The following is a 22,725-nucleotide window of genomic DNA, read 5'->3' as shown; positions in this document are numbered from 1 at the left end:
AGAGACTTTTCGCAAAGTTCTCCAAGTGTGAGTTCTGGTTGCGCGAGGTGCAGTTCCTTGGTCACCTTGTCAACCAGATGGGTATTTTGGTGGATCCGGCCAATATAGAGGCCATGATGCAGTGGGAGGTCCCGAAGTCTCCATCCGAGATTCGGAGCTTCCTAGGGTTGGCAGGATATTACCGGAGGTTCATTCAGGATTTCTCCAAGATAGCAGTGCCGCTCACCCGACTGACCAAGAAGTCGGTAGTATTTCGTTGGGGGCCTGAGCAGCAGGCAGCGTTCGAGACCCTCAGACAGAGATTGTGCAAGGCTCCGATCCTTACCTTGCCAGAGGGAGTAGAGGACTTCGTAGTCTACTGTGATGCCTCAATCATAGGTATAGGAGCAGTGTTGATGCAGCGAGGCCATGTGATAGCTTACGCCTCGAGGCAGTTGAAGCCTCATGAGGCTAACTATCCTACCCATGATTTAGAGTTGGGGGCGGTTGTGTTGGCCCTCAAGATTTGGAGACATTATCTTTATGGGGTCCGTTGTACTATCTACACGGATCACAGGAGTTTGAGGTACCTTATGGATCAGTCGAGTCTGAACATGAGGCAGAGGAGATGGTTGGATGTGCTGAAGGATTATGACTGTGAGATCCTTTACCATCCAGGGAAGGCCAACGTGGTGGCCGACGCCCTAAGCCGCAAAGTGTCAGCAGCCCCTATTAGGGATTTGTGTTTGAGGATGACAGTGATTACTCCATTGTTGGAGCGGATCAAGGAGGCTTAGGTTGAGGGCCTCAAGGAGGAGAGGCAAAAGTTTGAGAGGATAGTGGGCCGAGTAGCTTCGTTTGATTATGACAGTCGGGGATTGCTGACACTTCATGGGAGAGTGTGGGTACCGTACTGGGGTGGGGTACGACAGGTGTTGATGGATGAGGCTCATAAGTCTCGATTTTCTATCCACCCAGGGGCGACGAAGATGTATAGAGATCTTCGACCTGATTATTGGTGGCCCTACATGAAGCGGGATATCGCTTGGTATGTTGAGAGATGCCTGACCTGCAGGAAGGTCAAGGCGGAGCACCAGAGGCCTCACGGCAAGATGCAGCCATTAGACATTCCCGTGTGGAAATGGGAGGACATCACCATGGATTTTATCACCAAGCTTCCAAGGACCGCACGAGGAGTAGATTCGATATGGGTAGTAGTGGATCTGTTGATGAAGAGTGCTCATTTTATCCTGATCCAAGAGAGTATATCGGCAGAAAAGTTAGCCGATACATATATATATATATATATATATATATATATATATATATATATATATATATGCGTGAGATCGTGGCACGTCATGGAGTGCCGGTATCGGTGGTGTCAGACCGAGATGTCCGTTTTACATCCAGATTCTGGAAGCGGTTTCACGACGAGATGGGTACTCATCTCCATTTCAGCACCGCTTTCCACCCTCAGACGGACGGGCAGAGCGAGAGGATGATTCAGACTCTCGAGGACATGCTCAGGGCATGTGTTCTGGACTTCGGTGGCAGTTGGGATACGTATCTTCCGTTAGCGGAATTTTCGTATAACAACAGTTATCATGCGAGCATTGATCGACCTCCCTTTGAGATGCTTAATTGGAGGAAGTGTAGGACCCCGATTTGTTGGGGCGAGGTCGGTCAGCGGGTCATTGGGAGCACAGAGGTGGTGGTCAAGACGACCGAGTTGATTCAGCAGGTCCGTAGTAGACTACAGACTGCGCAGAGTCGGTAGAAGAGCTACACCGATACGAGGCGTTCAGACTTGGAGTTCCGTGTGGGCGATATGGTCCTTCTGAAGGTCTCACCCTGGAAGGGTGTCATCAGGTTTCGGAAGAGGGGAAAGCTGGGCCCCAGGTTCATTGGTTCTTTCAGGGTTTTGGCCCGGGTGGGTCGGGTTGCTTATCGGTTGGATCTTCCGGTAGAGCTTAGCCAGATCCACAACACTTTCCATGTGTCTCAATTGAGGAAGTGTTTGGTGGATGAGTCAGCAGTTGTTCCCCTAGAGGATATTTAGGTTGATAGCAGCCTGAATTATATTGAGAGGCCGGTCGCGATTCTGGACTGAAAGATAAAGACCTTGAGGAACAAGGCAATTCAATTAGTGAAGGTGCAGTGGCAGCACCGGTAGGGGTTTGAGTGGGCGTGGGAGGCTGAGGAGGAAATGAGAGAGCACTACCCGGAGTTATTTGTAGATTCAGCCGTAGCAGACTTCGAGGACGAAGTCTGAGACAAGTGGGGGAGAATTGTAACACCCCATTCCTAGTACGTTGCTTCCGTGGAATTTATTTAGAAGTTTTCAAGAGGGACTCAGCGAGTCTATGGCCCGACTTGCTGAGTAGGGACGAGATTTCGAGCACGTGTTAGTCGGCGACTCGGCGAGTCCATATTCAGGACTCGGCGAGTCTGCCTGCCAGGTAGAAACCCTAAATTCCCGGGTTTGCACCCTATTTAAACCACCTAATGAGCCCCAAACTCGTCCCCTTCACCCTCAGAGCACCATTTAGAAAACCCTAATCATTTCTTTGAGTTATTGAGCTTTTCTTGTGTGAATCTTGAAGTTTTGAAGAGAAGAAGGAGGCTAGATCCAAAGGAGAAGAAGAAGATCCAAAGTATTGCACCCATTTCAGAGTTTATTGAGGTATTAACCGAATCCCTTCTGTTTCTATGATTGATTCCTCTTTAACAAGCATATTTAGCCTCTTTTAGCCATTTCTTAGCTTGTTCTTAGTAGAGAGATCACATTAGATTGATTAGCCTTCGGATCTAGCCATGTTTCAGTTCCAAAATCGTAGATCTATCACCTTTATGGAGCCATTTTGCATGATAACCCTAGATCTACTCTTCCAAGTGCCTTTTTAGCCTTTATCTCCTTTTTCATGTGTTGTACACGTAAAGTTGGAAACTTTACGTGGTAAATCAGCCTTAGAAACTCAGATCTATAAATTGTATGCGGTGGTTTTGATCAGAATCGAGTTTTTAGGATCTGCATGCATGTGACTCGACGAGTCGTTCTTCGGACTCGGCGAGTCCGGTCGCGAGTCCCCGATCTTTACCCTTTGAGTGATTCCGAGTGGAGGCCAGTGAGCAGTAGGATAGACTCAGTGAGTCGAAGGGTAGACTCAGTAATGGTGGGACTCGACAAGTTGTTCATACAACTCGGCGAGTCCAAGACAATCTTCTTAGATCGAAGAACAACTCGTCGAGTTGTTCATATGACTCGGCGAGTTGGATGCAGATTATCTGAGTTTTGAATCAAGAGGGTACTCGTCGAGTCGATGCCATGCTCGACGAGTAGCCACGAGTAGGGTTGAGAAGTGAGACTAGGGACTCGGCGAGTTGGCGGCCCAACTCGGCGAGTCAGGTCAACTGTAGGTTGACTTTGACCGGGAGAGTTGACTTTGACCAGGGGTAAAAGAGTCATTTTACCCAATGCAGTGATTAGCATCTGATAAAGTGTGTTATGGAATTGTAGCCGGGGAGATACCGGAGCAGCAGCAGTTAGTTTCCAGAGCCATACACACAGCAGCCAGTTCACGAGGTGAGTTTCCTTCCAGTAGGAACGGGTCTAAGGCCACAATGCCGGCCCGTTCAGTTAGTCGTAGTTTCTGGACTTCGGTCCAATGCAGTAGTTAGTATGTTTGACGCCTCCGTGGCTCAGACAGGATTTATGTGTTTATGCTAGTTGATATGTTATGCTATGTTGTGTTCAGTCAGTCAGCTTCGGACTTCGGTCCGATGTAGGGGACAAGGTCCCAGTCAGTTAGCTTCGGACTTCGGTCTGATGTAGGGGACAAGGTCCTAGTCAGTCAGCTTCGGACTTTGGTCCGATGTAGGGGACAAGGTCCCAGTCAGTCAGCTTCGGACTTCGGTCCGATGTAGGGGACAAGGTCCCAGTCAGTCAGCTTCGGACTTCGGTCCGATGTAGGGGACAAGCTCCCAGTCAGTCAGCTTCGGACTTCGGTCCGATGTAGGGGACAAGGTCCCAGTCAGTCAGCTTCGGACTTCGGTCCGATGTAGGGGACAAGGTCCCAGTTAGTCAGCTTCGGACTTCGGTCCGATGTAGGGGACAAGGTCCCAGTCAGTCAGCTTCAGACTTTGGTTCGATGGAGGGGGCAAGGCCTAGTATGTGCTTTATATGTTATTGCATGGTATGTGGTAGTTTGGGGGAGCTCACTAAGCTTCGTGCTTACAGTTTCAGTCTTGGTTTCAGGTACTTCCGCAAGCAAAGGGAAGAGCTCGGGATGATGGCATCGCACACACCATAGCTTCAGTTTTTGTCCTGGGAGTTGATTCAGTTTTCTTGTTATGTTTGGATACATTGTGATACAGTTTTCCTCACAGTATTTTATCATGTTTTTTTGAAACATGCAACGTATGGTTTTATTATGTGATACTTAGTTCCATGGTTTTGTTATAATAAAAGTCGAAAATTTTTGGGTCGTATTTTTGGGTCGTTTCATAATAGAGTGTGTAAGCTTGAGAAATCCATTTATGGATTAAAGCAAGCACCTCGCAGATGGAATCTTTGCTTTGATGAGAAAGTCAAGGAATTTGGCTTTTCTAGGAGTGAAGATGAATCTTTTCTGTATGTCAAGGCTAGTAGGAGTATAGTTAGCTTTTTGGTATTGTATGTGGATGACATACTACTCATAGGAAATGACATCCTAACTCTGCAGGAAGTTAAGTCTTGGCTTAGGAAGTGTTTCCTCTATGAAGGACCTAGGAGAAGCTTCCTATATTCTGGGGATAAGGATTTTGAGAGACCAGAGTAAAAGACTAATTGGACTTAGTCAAAGTACCTACTTGGACAAGGTGTTGAAGAGATTCAGCATGCAAAACTCCAAGAAAGGAGAGTTACCCATCTAGAGTAATGTTAGATTGATTAAGACACAAAGCGCTAGTACCGAGGCTGAGATAGCATAAATGAGTCGAGTGCCTTATGCTTTGGCAGTAGGCTCGATCAAGTATGCTACGATGTGTACTCGACCTGATGTAGCCTTTGCATTGAGCATGGTTAGCAGGTATCAGGGGAATCCTGGCAAGGCTCACTGAATTGCGGTAAAGAATATCCTCAAGTACCTACGGAGGACTAACGACTGGTTCCTTACCCTCGGTGGGAGTGATGACTTGAGAGTTGTAGGGTATTGTGATGCTCGTTTCCAGACTGATAGGGATAATTTCCGCTCTCATTCGGGCTGGGTCTTTACCCTAAACAGAGGAGCAATCACTTGGAAGAGTTCCAAGCAGGAGACAGTGGCTAATTCCACTTGTGAATCAGAGTATATAGCAGCAAGCGAGGCTGCAAAGAAGGCTATATGGATGAGGAACTTCATTGGAGACCTTGGAGTAGTAGCAGCTATAAAGGAGCCCATGGAAATTTTCTGTGATAGTGAAAGTGTTGTTGCCTTAGCCAAGGAACCAAGGGATCACGGGAGATCCAGACACATCGACAGAAAATATCATTTTATCAGACATCACATAGAAGAAGGAATCCACGTGGCAAAGAGGGTATCATCGGATGAGAACCCAGCAGATCCCCTCACGAAGGGACTGAGTAGGGTTTAGCATCTCCATCATGCTCGGAGCATAGGGATGAAGGATGATATAAGTTTTAGTAGTTAGAAAAAATTATGAAATTTGTAAAGTGTAATTGACATTTGATGATGAATAAAAGTTGTGTTTATTTATGAGTAAAGTGTTACTATCTTTTGTCAATCGTTTACTATAATTTCTTTTGCATGTTTTGACTTCAAGAATAGTATGTTGTGGTTTCACATACTATTCAAATTTTCCACAGTCGGTCATATGTTGGAAGTAGATATGAAGTAAGACTGTCATGATTGGTTGCAGAGGTCTAAGGTGTTAGACATGGCTACAACAATCATGAGTACCCATAAGTTCTGAGTATTGGAATCAACGTACGCTCACTAGAATCACTTCATGGAATTTTATCTCGAGTGATCGTGAGACGGTAATATCATATAAGTCTTCAAACCTAGAGATATGATTTGTTGCCTATGAATTGATTATGCATTGATTGTACGAAACCGCATTGGTAACTTAATGTTATAAAACGTGCTCTTGTGTATAATTCAACTAGTAGTAGAACAAACATACGAGTCAAAGTTTATATGTTCCTTCTTGGATTAGAAGCTGATATCTGGGCCCCTCGATCATTTTGTTTTGACCTATGTACCGGGCCCGGTCAGAACTAAGTTGATGTGTTCAATTAAGTTCTTTGTCAAAGAAATCGGAAATCGAGAAACAAACTGCTAGACAATAAGTAAGACATTGTTCCATGTATTTGTCTGGCTAATATCTAGAACAGAGGATTATATGATCCCTTATCTTAAATGGCGTACCAACATCTTCTCAGTTCCGAGAGACCTTGAAAGAGCTACGATTGCCAATCGGTTCTTGAAGTATTGCAGTTATAGTTATTAGACTTATCCAAGTGGGAGACTGTTGGATAAGGTGTCTAAGTCCATAACTATTTCTGGTAAGTACTTGACCCGACCCGGCATGGTCCATTTGGGTTGCATGGCACCATGCAATTGGATGAACTAAATGAGAGAAATAACACATATGGTTTATTAATATATTATAAGTTCTAATATATTAATAATATTGTTTAATTAGTTTTGATCAAGAATTAATTTAGAATTAATTAAGTGATCAAAAGATAACTAATTAAATATATGGGTAGATTATGTAAATCTTCCATATCTTATATAGTGGGCTAAGAGGCTTCATGGATTATCAAGTTGGGTTCCACCCATAGGATGCTCCATGGAGTTAACCCATGGATCAAGAAATGAAGAGTCATGTTACATTAGGGTTTACCTAGTGCAACACACTAGATAAGCAATGTAACTCTCCCCAAAATCAACTAGAAAAAGAAACAAGAGGATCTTGGCCGATTTTGCATGTGTTAGAGTATTCTCTCAAGTTTATTCTTTGCATTTGGTGTTGTGTGAAGCATTTGAGGCATCACACTTGAGGTGCTAGGCTCACAAGGTTTCAAGGAACACTTTCAACAACAAGGTATGTAGTTCTATCTTTTATACAAAGAAAATTGTACCCCATGTATGCTAGATAGGTTCATAACCTTGGAAAACAACTTTGCATGATTATTAGACAAACATAGATCCAAGGTTATTAGGGTTGCATGTACACTTAGGAAGTGTTAGAGTGCTCAAAACCCATCAAGTTTTCCACTGGATTAGGGAAGAAAGAAGGAACATGCGGCTCACAGAAAATGTTTCACCTTTCATATTCTTTTCTTGGGTTTAATTTCCTTTTACTCTCAACACATTTCTCTTACATTAGAAAACTTCAAGATTCTACTTTAGACTATTTGACATGCTAGTTTATCTTTAAAATATGTGTATGTTAGTACTACATTTTAGTTTATATCTCTTGCATTAGATAAAATAAATACATACTTATTGATTAATGAAATTTATCTACAATATAAATATGTATTTATTTTATCTTTAGTTTGATTTTATTTCTTTATCTTCTTGCTCCATACCTTGATGATATATGATTAAACACATTTATTCACTAATTCATTTATGTATTCGTTCTTGTAGCATCTTCATAGTTGTAGCAATTGAAAAAAGATTGCCTCTAGCGAAAAGGTAACCTTTTATTTGTGTGATAAAAAAATAATAAGTATGTATTGATTCGATATTTAGTTTGATTTCATTTTTTTCATCTCATCTTAATGATGACTACATATTTCTATCTATTATCTTGATACTTAAAACTAATCAGTAGCTTGTTACATACAAATGTAGTTCTCATTGTGCCTTGAAGATCTTCTTGCTATAGCTCTTGGGAGGTACATTAAGGCATTGGTATCCTCCATCCATCAAACTGAAATAGGCACAAATATCCGAAAGCAACTTATTTTGGTATGCTATCCCTAAATTAACTTTAAAAATTATAGTTTTGGCCCCTCTTTTATATAACTTTTTTTTGATGTGGTTCAAAAAAAGAATCTTCTATCATTTTTCATTCATATTTATAGTTTTTTTTTTCCAAGGTTTGTCCATGAAAACATCCATTTCGTTAATTTTATGAAAATGACCATTTTGACCTCATATCTATATTTTAATAAAAAATTATCCTGACAAGCCCATCCAATTTCTGAAATTTTTGGTGTTCACATGTGGTAGGCTGGTGGCTAATAATAAATTAATTATTAGTTCTGATATCATGATATCATTAGATTCTAGATTCGTAATTAGGTTATAAACTTATAGTGCATAAATATATTTAGCCATAATGTTTACAATTAGGACAAATGCATGAAATAGCAATGCACTTTATGTTATTTGTGTATTTGTTTTACTATACATCCAATTCATTCTTTTACACAATTGCACTTTCTTACTAAGCATTGTACTTTAACAACTCATTTCAATAACAACAGAGCCTGGTGCTCTTTTTTGTATCATACATTTCTCTTAATTTCGTGTCTCTATGTCATGTGTTGATGTTGTTTTTAGTGAAATTAGTATGTAACCTTACAAATCTATATTTTTAGGTTTACAAAGGATATCGAAAATTCAGGTAATTAAAGAAGAGCAACTACAATTTCAAGAGGAGGATATTAAATATCCAGAGGAACAAAATAAGAAAATGGAATTTATGAGAAGTTAGCTTTCACGTTTATCCTAGTTACATTTATTAATTGAATTTACTTTTAATCTGTATTGATCTTTATATATTTGTTTTTTGAAATATTGGATAAAATATATGGATATTTTTTAAATGACATTTAATATTTCATATCATAAGTGTAAAGATTTATTTGGTTATCATTGTTGTATTGTAAAGATTTATAGCATTTGTCATTTCTTTTGTCTCGTTGTATATTGTTATATTTCATATTAAAAATGGCATTTAATATTTCCATAATCCCTTAATTATTCACCTCATTTTTTGTATAATATGATAAATTAGTGAGGATTTATTATAGTCAACTAATTGGATAAGCCAATGACGACTTTTTATGGTCACTAACGAGATAGGACAACACAGTGACGACTTTTATTGATCACTAAGTAGATAAAACAATGACGACTTTCATTGATAGTTACAAGATTTAGTCTTTGACGAGTATATTTTAGTCAGTATTTATTGACCATATTTATATTTTGGTCACTAAATCGGTTTTATGATGTGCCTATAGTGATGAAAAGTAGTGACGGGAATGTTGGTGACTAAATCATTAGTGATGACTTGTTTTATTGTTAGTGACCGTTAAGTTATGGTCACTAATTGGCATTTTTTTGTGGTCCATGGCGGTAAATATTTGTATGTCTAACCCTTAACCAAGACATATACATGTAGAATTGGGATTACATCATACCATTTTAGAATGAATATCTGAAATGTGTGTCTGGAATGTCGGACCTAACATTAAGGTCCAATCTATGTTTGAAAAAACTACATCCGAAGTGCATCTTTTGAAAAGTATGTCCGGAATGACAGTTTTTGGATCCTTTGACGTCACCTCATATCAAAAACTAAGCTCTCTCCATTGTAGTCCGAAATTGTGTTATGTGTACTCGGTGGTCATTTTGGCAATCACGCAAAAATTGGGTCATTTCCAATAATATTCAAATTATGTGAGGTCATTTTTATAAGTATCATTTTCTTTATCCTTTTGATCTCTATCTTTTAACAAAATAGCTTCTACACCTCTTCTTAAATCCTACGAGTAAAACCCATTAAAAATGTCAAAATGAACAAACAACTCCAATTAATTTAACGATGTAACAAAATATTAGATTCATTTACATCTAACCTAAACAAAAGGAGAGACATGACCTATTCCCTCCACCAATATTTTGACACATTTTCTTCATTCATATTGTTTCTCTCTCTCTCTCCTCCTACTCCGTTGCAGGTCCTGACATCATCATCATCTTCTTCATCCATCTTTCTAAAACTGGAATTTTAAGAGAACAAATGCAAACTAATTTCTGTTTTTAGAAAGAAATTACTTTCTATTGTTATATCTTTCTTGAAATAGAAAGAGAAAGGTCCATGTATATAATAAGAAATGGGTCGAAATAAGCTTCCAATGAAAAGAATCGAGAACAACACAAGCAGATTGGTCACATTTTGCAAACGTAGAAATGGACTCATTAAGAAGGCTTATGAGCTCTCCGTTTTATGTGATATCGACATTGCTCTCATCATGTTTTCTCCATCAGGTCGCCTTAACCACTTTTCCTGTAAACGAAGGTCTAATCCTAATCCTAACCCTAATCTTGTTCTTTATGTTTTTGGTTATTGATTTCAACACAGATTCTGCATTTCCAATATGGTTTTCACGGAATTTGAAACAATGAATTTGTAACGCGCAGTTTAATTTTACAGAACCGAAGATGTACTCAATCGATTCGTAAATCTCTCCGACTCTGATAGAGGAAGGTGCTTACAATCTCTGTCTCTCTCTCTCTCTAGATTTAATTACTTCCCTCTGAATACATAATGTGATGCCTAAAATTGGTTTCTTGTTTTGGTTGCAGTGTGATTCAACATAGAGAGGTATGTTTTTAAGTCATCCATGCAATTTTACTGTATGATGCATATGGTATAATCACCTTTTGTTCACCTTGTTATTGTATTTACGTACGAGGTTGATGACACTATGCAGCTGTTTGTGTATAATAATACTAAACAACATCGTTTTAACTAGAGTTTAAATGATTTAGGGTTATAAATTTATAATAAGGTGTTGCTAAGAAAAAACCATATAATAGTAAAAAGATTTTGAATTGATGCCTAAACAAAATTAGAAAAACGATGTCGTTTCTTTTAAATTGCAACATAATATGACATTCATCTCTTTATTTATTTGGTCGTCTTATAGCATATTAATCTGAGCAATGTTTTAATCTGAGCAAAATTCAACTATGAGATAAATGACCAAATAAATAGACTCTACGAAACGATTTCTATTTTTTATTCAACTTACAAAAGCCAAATAATTAATCTTTTTTTTTGTATTTACAGTTTTGAATCTAATGAAAATTGCAGTATTTGAACAGCCTCCTAAGCAAGATCAGGAGTGAAAATGATTTGGCCATCCATATTCCTTGGTTTGTCTCAGTCTTGTCTCGTTTTCTTAGGCTTTACTTTTTTTTCTAGGAAATAACCTTTTAATGCCATCTATATACTAATTTATGTATCTTGATGACTCTAGATATTAACATATTGAAGTTGTATTATACAAACATTCGAATATAAAAACCCTTTGCTAACTTTTTGTTTTGATCAGTCCTGGAGCAATTGATGTGCAATCGGAGGTACCAACATGACATTTTTTTTATTTAAAAAACAACTCAAAATCCATATTAAAATATATAAACTCATTGTAGTTTTCTTTTAACTCTATGTGTGACAGGAAATCCATCAAGAAATTAGCACCTTACAACATCAAATTCATATGGCTAAGGAACAATTAAGGTTCAATTCCATGTTCTTTTGTCTAAATATATGAAAATGTTTGTGGATGTTATTATACCCCCAAAACACAACACATATGTATAAAGAATCGTCTATAAATGACTTGTTTTGGGGATAAAGATTCAACCAGCATTGTAGTAAAATGTTGATTTACTAACTCTACTTTGGATTATGATTCAATCAAAGGATATTTGAGCCAGATCCAACGAACTTTACATCACTTTATGATTATGAATCCTATGAGAAGTTACTTTATAAGACATTGGACCAAGTTACACAACGCAAGGTACTCTTGTTTCTCTTAATAGATGTTCATCGTCATAGTAGTTCATATCAGCAAACAGATAAAACATAAGAGCCTTATTTGTTTTTTGTTCAATTACAGGAATATTTGTTAAGTAACCAGCCACCTGCATACCATTCAAGTGTATTACAGGTAACAATCAAATAAAACTGAGAAATTAGCTTTTAGAACCCTTGTATGTCATTTATTGCAAATTTACAATCAGCCATTGCTTTGTGAATAGGCAGAAAAGTATAACACTATAAATGCAAGTTATGTAAGCATGATATATAAAAATACCATGGTACTTTACCATTTTGTCATATGATATTTATTTATGTATCCCCAGAGAATTTTTTTACTGATATTTGAATACTGTTGTTCAAAAAAATGTGACTGATAATTGAGATGCAGCAGGGAGAAAGTTCATCCAAAAATGAGGATCTCAATTGTTGGCCCGAAAATGTTTGTGATGGTACAAATCGAATGGATGGACAAACCCACGCAAATATGTTTACCTCAAGTTCACCTGAAAACACCTATGAAGTCACTAGGTTTGATCATTATACTATGTACTACGTAGGATAAATTAGTTTTCTTAACAATAGTTCAAATTTTAAACGAAAATTATTATATTAAACTAATGTTACATTTTTCAGGAACCAATTGTCAGATGCAATATTTGACCCATTGCCAAAATCAACAATGAATGAGGAACCACACAGCATTGAAGGGTTTCAGGGTTGTAACCAAGAGAGCCTGTGGCATCAGTCAACTGATGAGCTGCTATCTTCTCTTATGACACATGATGTCACTTTCTCAGTGACCAAGGTTCCTGATTTATAAACTGCATTGCTTAATTCTCATTTTATTTAATAGCATTTGTCAAATTAAACTAAGGATATCCACAATACATTGAACTCCATATAGTTCAATGGATTGCCACATCATGTTTCTACAATTCATACAACTCTATTATTTTTTTCCTACAATGCATTGAACTCTACAAAGTTCAATAGAATGTTATAAAATGTAATTTATAGTATATATTTAAGAATTAAAAACCTTCTTTTTTTCCCATTAAAGAGTTCAATGGTCATTGAATTCCAAATCCATTGAATGTCAAGGTGACATCTCACACTGGTAGAGTTTCATCCATTGAATGACACATAGACTTGTCATCCCATTCAACTCTCTCATTGAACTCACCATCGTGGATGTTCTAATGGTCGATAACTGCTACACATAAGTTTTCACGAAAGTTATAACTTGAATAAACATGGTAAACATATCAAGCAATCATTCTTTAAGTTGTATAATATATTTAGTAAAATAGATAGTATATGTCACCTTTTTTCAACTAAGAAAAGTAAACAATATAGTGTCCCACGCCACACTGTAGACCAACATGTGAGAGGTAAGCCGTAAAACATCAACGATCTAAGGGGATGCCTGGGTTTTGTACCCAAGATTTTCAACTATAGAATAACCATATTTGAATAAGTATTAGCTCTAAATGTTTGTCCCAAATGTAAGATTGTAAAAATTCATGAGTGAATTCACGAACAAACTTTGGTATCACTTTCTATAATATATGACCATTAAAAATTTGATTTATCTAAAGTTGGTTGTAGAAAAATTGGCGGAGGAGGCCAATGTTAGAGTACCTCACGTCCGTTTGACACGGCCCCTTATATATATACATATATACATACATACATACATACATATATATATATATATATATATATATATATATAATCAATATTCTCCCATTAAAGGCATTGATTTCATTAGACTATATATATATATATATATATATATATATATATATATATATATATATATATATATATATATAAGAATACATGCACAACATATGGGCTAAAAAAGGGATGCTATACATTGGGCCCTATATAACAAAATACAAAGACTATATATGAATACAAATGACGTCTAACAACCCCTCGTAGTCTGTAATTGACACCGGACATTCAGACTAGATCTGAAATCAAGAAACAAAGCAGACGGTAACCCTTTGGTAAAGATGTCAGTGTATTGAAATGAGGAGGGGACATGAAGAACACGAATCTAACCCATATCGACTTGATCATGAACAAAATGAATGTTGATCTCGATATGGTTAGTGTGTTGGTGTTGGACAGGGTTCGTAGACAAATAAACCGCACTAACATTATCACAATAGACCAAGGTAGAAGTAAGAGGGGGATAAAGCAACTCATATAACAAGTTGGGAAGCCAACATGTCTCAGCAACAACATTCGAAACACCCCGATATTCCTCTTCGGCACTAGATCTAGAAATCGTGCATTTTTGTTAAGACGACCAGGAGAGAAGATTTTGACCAAGAAACACACAACAATCAGAAGCGGAATGTCGTGTATATCGACAACCAGCCCAATCTGCATTAGAGTAAGCAACGAGACCCCGAGATGGAGAAACGTATAACTGAAGACCATGATCAAATGTGCCCTGAATGTAACTCAAAATACACTTGAGAGATGCGAAGTGAGGCTCGTGAGGATCGTGCATAAAGAGACAAACTTGTTGTACAACATATGTAATATTAGGTCTAGTAAAAGTCCAATACTGAAGCGCACCAACCAAACTACGATATAAAGTCGAATAAGAGACAGGGGTCGGGTACCATCAAACTTGGCAGATGTGTCCGCTAGGGTCCGGGTGGGTTTGCAATTAAGCATATTAGCACGGTTAAGAATCTCTGTGGCATATTTTTGTTGAGATAAAAACATGCCATGGCTTTCACGAGTGACAACAACACCCAGAAAATAATTCAAAGCGCCTAAATCAGTCATGGCGAACTCTGAACTTAAGGAACTAATAAGTTGTTAAAGAAGACAATAGGTGAGGCGGTTACGACAATATCATCCATATATAGAAGTACATATGCAAGTTGCTCTCACTGTCTTTAAATAAAAAGAGAAGTTCCTGATTTACTATTAGTAAAACCATGACTGGTGATAAACTGAGCAAACTGGTGATGCCATGCTCGAGGTGCCTATTTGAGTCCATATAGGGACATATGCAATAAACAAAGATGATTAGGAGTTGATGGATCGCAAAACCCTAGTGGCTGATGAATATAATTAGTCTCATATAGATGCCCGTGAAGAAAAACGTTCTTCACATCCAACTGATGAACCGACCAATGATAAGAAATGGCCAAGCTAAGGACGATACGAATGATAGCCAGTTTAACAATCGGGCTAAAAGTATTATCGTAGTGAATTCTAGGTTGTTAGCTACAACCATTTGCTACATGCCTCACCTTGTCCTTGCTAAAGACACATCTACATTATGTTTCTGCTTAAACAACCAAGTACAATTAATCACATTAGCATCGGGGGGTGGGGCACAAGGGTCCAAGTCTTGTTAGAAATAAGAGCATTGAATTCATCTTTCATAGCATTCAACTAGTTAGGATCACCAAAAGCATCAGAGTAATTACACAAAATGGGTAAGGAAGAGGAGTCAATATAAAGTTTGAGTTTATTGATGGGTTCACAATACCATGACGTTTACGAGTGGCCATAGGCTGTATGCTCGTAGAAGTGGGATTGACCGGAGCACGAGACTGAGAGGAAGGGATTCGAGAATTAATGGGTTGTATGTAAGGATTCTCAGTATTGCGAGGAGGACTAGACACATCGGAGGGAGATACACGAGGGGGTGTCGCCATGAGAAATTCCAAGTGCACGTTGTTCTTTTTTTAATAATGTGCGTTCCTAAAGAGCTAACATGGAACGCATCTCCAAAAACATAGGGAAGGGTTTAGATTACATGATTGTAGGAGTAGTGTGAACATACTTTGAAGGCAAATCATTAAGAGCATGGGATACAAGGTTTCTGGGAGAAACATGTGATCCGATATTAGAGAGGAGATCGAAGATGGCCTTGATCTTGGTACAATACTAAAGAATGGTAGAGTTACCAAGTGTCATGCTTCTTAGTTCATCTTCTAGTTCAATGGCTTGGGATTCCTTATTTCATGAAACAGTTCTTCAAGAGCACTCCAAATGTCAGCAACTATAGAACCAGGTTTAATGATGGATCGAAGAACAGGCTGAGAGAGAGTGGCATATAACCACTGTTTGACCATGTTGTCAATAGTGTCCCATGATGAGTCTTTAACTAAATCTTTACGAGGTTCAAGGTGGTTGAAAACATTATAACCAAGATAGTGGGTCTTGAACAATTCCTTCCATGAATCATAATTGAGCCTGTCAATGTCAAGGATGAGAGGTACATATGATTTTATGTTGGTAATGTCGTAGATCTTACCAATGGGAATAGAGTTGGTGGAGTCTTCTTTAGGAGGCATGGTGAGAAAGACGAAGGATTGATCAGGATACGCAAGGAAGAGGATGAAGAAAACACGTTATGAGGATCTGCTAGGGCTACTAGGAGAAGAAGCCTGATAACATGTTATAATCAATATTATCTCATGAAAGGCATTGATTTCGTAAAACAATATATATATAAGAATACACGCAAAATATATGGGTTAAATTAGGGCTGCTATACACTGGCCCTATATAACAAAATACAAAAACTACATATGAATATAAATGACGTACGTCTAAGAATATATATATGTGCGTGTGATATAGAAATTTAAGCACTCTAAAATGAAATGGTCTCACGTGCAACCCAAAAGCTACAAGCTAAGGGTGGCATACAGTTCATAATTGGTGGACATCAAAATGACATTTTTTTTTTATTTTAATAATTATTACTAAAGAATTATATGATTCGCTCTATTTATGCATGAGTCACTCTATTTATGTTTGTGTTTTTTGGTAGACAAATGTATTTTAGAAGGTGAACTAATTCGGTTTATTTTTTCTTAGCAAAATGAAATGGGGAATCCAAATGGAGGAATGGAAATGATGTCAAACCAACAAGTAGATGTCTCATTGTTGTGTCATCAAGCAAGGAGTTTGTGACCAATGAATTCATGAACTTATGGTTATAAGCATGTATAAAGTCATTTATTTGTTGTTTAGTTGAATCTAAATACATGTTTTCATTCGGATATGTAATCCTTTTAGTGATTATGTTTTCGTTTTCCTATATCCACATTTTCATAAAGGTATATATTTTTATTTTATGATTTCCTTTCAACATAATACTAAAGGTGATCATTTGGTCGGTTTTAGGTAAAATCAAACCAAAATCACAAAATTCGATTTTTTAATGTTAAAAACGTATTCACTTTTGTCTTTTTCGGTTTTCCGGTTTGAACCCATGAGATTTTTATTTATGGCTATTCGTTTTGATAAATTATTTTGTTTAACTTATTAAACCTCACTATTAACTGTGGAAAGTAAATTAAACTTGCACTCTTAATTTAAAGAAAGAATAATATGTACGATGTCATGTTTAATCAATTTACAATAATAAGCAAAAAATTTCTAACCCTAAAAACAAGATATCATTTTTTTTTTATGTTTTAGTAACTAATAATCACTTTTACAAAAAGAAAAATTAAGTTGTTCTAAAAAAATAAAAGAATATAGAAGAAAATACAAGTCTTAGTTTATTATATTACTTGTAAACAACCTCTCTCTCTCTCTCTCTCTATATATATATATATATATATATATATATATATATATATATATATATATATATATATATATATATAGAGAGAGAGAGAGAGAGAGAGAGAGAAAGTTAGGTTCATATATAAACCATAGGTAATGTATGAGTATATAACCAATTCTGTGCCAATCTTTTGATAAGAAAATAATAATAACTTTAACTGCAATTAATTATGGAAATATATTAAATCAATTATTAACCCCTTAAAAAGGGTTATCAGTTTCAAACCCTTATTAACGCATCATCATTTTCATCCTACATAAAACCATCACAGAAACCTATTACCAGGTTCATCATTGTCGCCAGAACCTTAACCCGACAATGTCTCTCCCCTCGCAAACATATGATTCTAGTAGATGTCTAATTTCCGCTTCTAATAATGGAGTTTTTTGATATTAAAAGCAAGCTTACGTGAGAACACAAATCAAATTGTTTCCACAATCTCCGATAATGGTGATGGAGTCTCCATCCTTATTGTCGTTCTTCTATCCATTGGTTTTGTTGGCTTGTCAAGTCTCATTATTAGGGTAATCTATTGTAAACCACGTTAGATTATGAGTATTCATATGTAAATTCACAAGTTTTATCATATTTTTTTTAATATTTGTTGGTTTAGATTTAAAGTCGTAAGGGATGATTTTAATTACAAATCATCACAACGTTGAATTTTCAGAAAAGAAAATGGTCTGTGGAACTTTTGAGATGAAACACATTATTTTTCTACTATCAAATTTAGTATATGTTCTTGAAGTTATTTATAAATTTATAAAGTTAGTAATCCTCGTTTAGAATGATAACATGACTTTGAAAATGTAGGTCTAAACTCTAATTCACAATAAATATGTTATCAATTTCCAATTTTTAAAGATGACATGAATGACTTTAAAAGTCAAAGTGTATATTCTCTAGTGGTTTGAAAACATTTGTTTTTGAGAAGCTTTAATAATCAAAGTAGCATTTTCAACAAATTATCCCAATTAGAAAAGTGTGGACAAAATGTGTAACTAATAAATGTAATTATATGTTTGTTACAATTTAAACAACACGTTTATAAAGAATCAAAATTATTAAAGAAATAACTCTAATATGGATAAAAGAAGATTAATTTGTTAACATTTTTGTGAATTTTATGATAAATAACCGAGTATTATGACTAGTGATGAGCAATATAAAAAGTTTATTTCTTAATATTCTTGGAGAATTTTCTTCTTTTTGTTTCAAAGTAGTTGTGATTCTTATTTTTGTTTCAACTTTTTGTAAGTACGAAAGAAAAAATATTATATAAATTGATGTTCAATACTTTTGCAGATTGATGTTAGAATTAAACAAAAAATTATTAAACAAAAGAAATCTCTTTTGATTCTTAAAGAATGAATTATGACTCTTAAAGAATTACCATTGGTTGATGGTGGTCGTTTGCAATGATGAAGTATTGATAATGGTGTTTTTATGCAAGTAGATGGAAGGAGAGGATAGTAATGCATGTGTTAATCGATATCAATCGGAGAAATAACCATAAACTCCCTCTTCCTTGAACAATGAAACAACCGACAAGCCAACACCATAGACAAAACACAAACTGTATTCATCACCAACTTTTGAATATATTCTTTCAGAATTGTTATTCTTTTATAATTTGTATTCTTTCATAATGCAAATTTAATCTTTAAGAGTATATCATATTCCTTTCAAGAATGTTTCGTATTCCTTTTGAAGAATGTATTTTATTCTTTCAACAATATTCTAAGCATCGGTTTCTTTTTAATTCTTACAAAATTTACTTGTATCATATTTTGAGAATGTATGCAATTTAGTTTTATTTTTTAAGAATGTTCGTGATCTATGAAATGATATACCAGTCTCAAGTTCTCTATTCTTTCATTTGTAATTTGTAATAATAATAATTATTATTTTCATACAAAACGTTATTCTTCAAGATATGCATTCATATTCTTTAAGAATGTTGATTCTAAATGGAAATCTTGAATGAAACTGGAAAAAAAAATTTGACGTACAGAATGAAAATCATATTCCTAAAAATCTTGTTTAATTTGAATATGTTGAATAAAGTCCAAGATTTAATTTAATTTTTATTAACTAGTTTGAATTAGTTATCTAAAATATATATATAATATTAAATTTCTCTTTCTTAGTAAATGTTATATTTTTCCATTTAATTAATTAAGTCAAATTATATAGTAAATGTTAATACATGATAATATCATGTATCCTTGGATCAAAACCATTCATTTTTCCTAATCTATTCTTGTTACAATTTGGTCACACATTCACACAATATTTGTGATTCATATTTGATCCAAACCCTATGGGTTAGGATCAAATATGAATTACAAATATTATGTAAATATTATGTGAATGTATAATCAAAATATGACCATTAGATTAAAAGAATGAAATGATATGATCTTGGAGGTGCATGACAATAACATGGACTAGCAATTACTATATAATTACATTTAATTAATTATAATGAAAAATAAGACATTTTATTAAGACAGAAATGTAAGTTACCTACATTTTAGTATTTTACCAATTTAGTTATATTAATTAATAAAAATAAAATCAAATCTTATTTTATATTCATAATATTCAAATTAAATGAAAACGTTTTAGAATACGACGTCATTTCATATATATATATATATATATATATATATATATATATATATATATATATATATATATAGATATATATATGAAAATACACTTTCATTCTTTAATTCTTAAAAATACAATTTCATTCAAAGAGTTTTTTAGATTTAACATTCCTAAAGAATACACCTATATACATTAGACAATAGCATATTATTCTTTTAAAATAAATGTATTGCGATATAATCAAGTATATATATTACAAAAATAAGAACCATTCTTATATCGTAAAACAACCATTTTTATAACAAAAAACAAAGAGTATAGACAATCTTATATACTACATTCTTTCGGAATATGTCAACACTCTTAAAGAATATATATATATATATATATATATATATATATATATATATATATATATATATATATATATATATATATAAGAATTTTTCATCATTCTTGAATAATTTGTCTTTGTTTTTGAATGGGTTTTTCATGCCTCTATCTTTACCTCTCCATATTTGAACCTAAAGCAACAAATCGCTCAATTAAAAATTTTTCTTTCCTCGTATAATCAAGAAAGAGAAATATTAGAACATTTGGCACCAAGATTATAGATTTTTTAATTAGGAGAAAATTTTAAATCAATTAAGAACCTACTTTTCCAGTATTCCACTCCACAACTCCGGAATGAGCATTATGAAAGAATGAACTTAATTGAATCACAACTATTTTTACCCCTTCTTTTATATTTAACCATGAGAAATTACCTGAAGTTCTTTCGCAAGAGCCATAATTTCATCCCGATTTGCATTAGATTCCTAAAACCATAATAACAAGCTAATGAATAGTTCCATTTAAAAACCTGATCAACAATCAAAACATAACATTACAAATTACAATATATGGACACAATTCGACAACATTATATGATAAATATAATAATATAAGTCCACTTATCATGAAAACACCACCTATAAACTCCAAGTTTCTTTAGGAACTAGAATTCACCCCCACTACAACAAAAACGAATGCAATGAGCAAAATCTAACTACACAATTGACCAAATTTTTACCAAATAAATAAGAAGTCTAAAAACAAATGATCTTAATTCTTCTATTTGCCATGGCTAAAGAAATAGTACCATCTTCCCATGGCCACATTTTAGTACTTGTGTCAAAAGGGTTACCTCCTCTCCCACAAAAAGTGTACTAGAAAGCAACCCTAAGTTGCATCCAAATATATGAAAACAATTATATAATCAATACCCATCATTTCATTTATTTATAAAACAATTATTTGCTTTAGGAAATATACAATTTTTGAAGAAATAACCTTCTAATATTATTTCCATGAGTCTCCTCAATGGGATTATACCATTTATATGGATTGTTACTTGTAGGTCTCTACACAATGAAATCACCATAAACCATGAATAATTTATCTTAAATTCCAAATTATAAAAGTAAACTGACGATGCAGATGATTAGATTGCAAAGAAAAAATTCAGGTCCTATTTAGCCAAATTTCACAAACCACAATCATCATAGAGATTGGCAAGGAAAGTTGTGGACCTTCACAAATCTATAAACAAGAAAATTAATAAATTTAGTAGTAATATAGATTGAAATGAGTAAAAAAGAGAAAAAAAAACATAAACCTTAACAAATGGGTAAATCAAACATATTAACCAATTTGGAAGGCACATACATACACATTTAAGTAAAATAATAAAATCAATACCATTGTTTGAGGGATCAAAGGCTAGTAACAAACTACAATATTTTTGAAAACATAATGGATGGTGAATGCAACAGTGCGACTCAATCCCCAATTTCTACTCAAGTGAAGAAATAATGTACGATAAGAAGATGTATTAAAATTGTTTTTTTTTCTTCATCTGATCATATACCGAAATCGGGATAAAATATCAAAAATCCAAATCGAAAATAATACAACAATTTATTAATGAATAAAAATGTGTGCATAACTAAATCTTTAAAACCTAAAAGCCGAGTGGCATTCAAATCAGTAGAGAGTATCAAGAAAAATAAGTGACACTTACAGATTATAGACGAGAAATTACTATGAAATAGAATTAGACTTGGGGGTATTTGAATCAATTCCTCCATGGGAAGCTAACGATGCAGGGTTGGTGTTTAGTGTAGGAGAGGCGTCGAAGGATTACTTTTGTCGCTAGAGAGGAGGGTGGTTGGATGGAAAAAAATTAGGTAAAAAAGAATTGGGGGTTGAAGAACCAAAGGTGCCGGTTGTACGAGATAACAAGGAAATTGTTTGAGATTTTATTATTTATCATAATTATATACTCCTAAGATGAGTTGTATACATTCACACATTATATATATATATATATATATATATATATATATATATATATATATATATATATATATATATATATATATATATATATATAGGTTCATTTGAGACCACTTGTATTTTATAAGACATGAAGACCAAATCTTACCCTTTAATAAAAACTGATCTTGTGGTTCATTGTCACAACTAGGAATTCTATACCATGTAATAACAACAATGATAACATTTGTGAACAAAAAATGTGAAAGCATGTAGGATGCTTATTCAATAACAAATTTTCCATCAAACACTCTATACAAACACTTCAAATAGTCAACAAATAA

General features: G+C 34.8%; 1 protein-coding gene and 1 long non-coding RNA gene across 2 annotated transcripts; one reads left to right on the top strand and one right to left on the bottom strand.

The window, feature by feature from the left end:
* Positions 1–9,958: 9,958 nt before the first annotated feature.
* LOC145034077 (agamous-like MADS-box protein AGL104) lies at positions 9,959–16,916 on the top strand. Its single transcript, XM_078982487.1, has 11 exons — positions 9,959–10,290; positions 10,426–10,479; positions 10,578–10,596; positions 11,089–11,150; positions 11,330–11,357; positions 11,456–11,517; positions 11,704–11,803; positions 11,903–11,953; positions 12,215–12,354; positions 12,460–12,631; positions 16,693–16,916. The coding sequence occupies exons 1-11, from the start codon at positions 10,106–10,108 to the stop codon at positions 16,786–16,788; spliced, it is 969 nt and encodes a 322-aa protein (XP_078838613.1). The 5' UTR covers positions 9,959–10,105; the 3' UTR covers positions 16,789–16,916.
* Positions 16,917–20,483: 3,567 nt separating this feature from the next.
* Positions 20,484–22,369, bottom strand: LOC145034076 (uncharacterized). The gene is made up of 3 exons (XR_013677868.1): positions 22,128–22,369; positions 20,833–20,883; positions 20,484–20,589 (listed from the first exon to the last, which is right to left on the bottom strand). It is a non-coding gene; the product is annotated as an uncharacterized LOC145034076 (long non-coding RNA).
* Positions 22,370–22,725: the final 356 nt, after the last annotated feature.

Source organism: Lactuca saligna, chromosome 3, assembly GCF_052625555.1.
Source record: "Lactuca saligna cultivar CGN05327 chromosome 3, ASM5262555v1, whole genome shotgun sequence".
NCBI classification, from domain to species: domain Eukaryota; kingdom Viridiplantae; phylum Streptophyta; class Magnoliopsida; order Asterales; family Asteraceae; genus Lactuca; species Lactuca saligna.
The sequence above is the reverse complement of the archived record's forward strand: the minus strand, read 5'-3'. Positions and strand labels throughout refer to the sequence as shown.

Excerpts from the sequence above, each read along its gene's own strand:
- LOC145034077 (XM_078982487.1), top strand. The coding sequence starts at position 10,106 with ATGGGTCGAAATAAGCTTCCAATGAAAAGAATCGAGAACAACACAAGC. Across the intron at positions 10,291-10,425 it reads CACTTTTCCTGTAAACGAAG|AACCGAAGATGTACTCAATC; the intron begins GTCTAATCCTAA and ends TTAATTTTACAG. Across the intron at positions 11,804-11,902 it reads ACCAAGTTACACAACGCAAG|GAATATTTGTTAAGTAACCA; the intron begins GTACTCTTGTTT and ends GTTCAATTACAG.